Source organism: Perkinsus marinus (assembly GCF_000006405.1).
Source record: "Perkinsus marinus ATCC 50983 genomic scaffold scf_1104296977280, whole genome shotgun sequence".
Taxonomy (NCBI): Eukaryota; Perkinsozoa; order Perkinsida; family Perkinsidae; genus Perkinsus; species Perkinsus marinus.
The window spans coordinates 1-1,009 of record NW_003200228.1 but is presented as its reverse complement, the minus strand read 5'-3'; the positions used below and the strand labels follow the sequence as shown (position 1 = coordinate 1,009).

The 1,009-nt window shown below is 49.5% G+C and overlaps 1 protein-coding gene across 1 annotated transcript; it reads right to left on the bottom strand.

The window, feature by feature from the left end:
- Positions 1 to 82: 82 nt before the first annotated feature.
- On the bottom strand, positions 83 to 969 carry Pmar_PMAR020186 (hypothetical protein; the record flags this gene model as incomplete). Its single annotated transcript, XM_002764439.1, has 5 exons — positions 83 to 220; positions 267 to 427; positions 474 to 640; positions 688 to 805; positions 859 to 969. Coding segments are annotated over 5 exons (695 nt in total), but the record flags the coding sequence as incomplete, so codon positions are not given.
- Positions 970 to 1,009: the final 40 nt, after the last annotated feature.

Here is a 1,009-nt window from a genome sequence, read left to right as displayed (position 1 = left end):
CGTCGTCAGGGAAACTGGGTAGGTTCAAATGCCTAAGGAGTACCACCTAGATCCCTACCATCACATCATGCTCCCAGCTTACCCAGCTTGCATATGCTTAGGCTGGGCCAAGGGCTCAGCGACCTCCTCCATGGTCTCAACACCAAAGCCCATAACGTCAATGCACCACACCGTAGAGAACTTCACGGGCAACCCCTTGGCATCAGGTTTGCACAGGTAACTGATCAGAGGTTTTCATAGGATGATACCGAGGCCATTGTTACTACATGAAGAAAGCCTGCCAGCCTCCAGCCAATATGACGGCCACAAGGCCAGTGATTGCTCCACCAAACTCCGTGATAGCATAGGTATCCTCCTTCTGCACTTCGTTGATATACAGAGCGGTATCGATAGATTGAAGGGCGAGTGGTACGAACAACAGGAAGAGCTGCAAGGTAAAAATTCAACATGAGCTCACGCGTCCATCGACTCACCATGACCATATTCTCCCGAGGGGTAAGGAGGGCATTGATCTGCATATGGATATATGCAGCAGTGAAGCAGCATATAGTATAAGCATAAGCGGCCCATGGTTGGTTGAAGAACACTCCATAGTATGCCAATGAGAAATAGGACATTGCAGTGAGCAACTGATTAGTGCCTGATCGAGACAAGGTAATACGACCATATACCTCTGAGGAGTATTACCCCAACACATGCAGACCCTGGCAAACGCCTCGTGACACTGCCACTTCTTGTGCATCATGTTAAAGAGGTTGAAATGCGCCAGGAATACCTCCCAATCCGTGGTCAAATCAGCCACGCCCTGGAGGAAGACCAGCAGGTCTTATCTTATAGGAGTACTCCCGCCAGTATTACCCTGTTGGGTCTGTTCTTGTTCGCCAAACTCGAAGGTTGTGTCCTCAACTCCTTGGGGATATCATGACCATACTTTCGCCCTTGCTCGAACACAATAGGCACACGGAGCATCGACACGACACCACTGGCTGAAAGAATACAAGGTGATAAA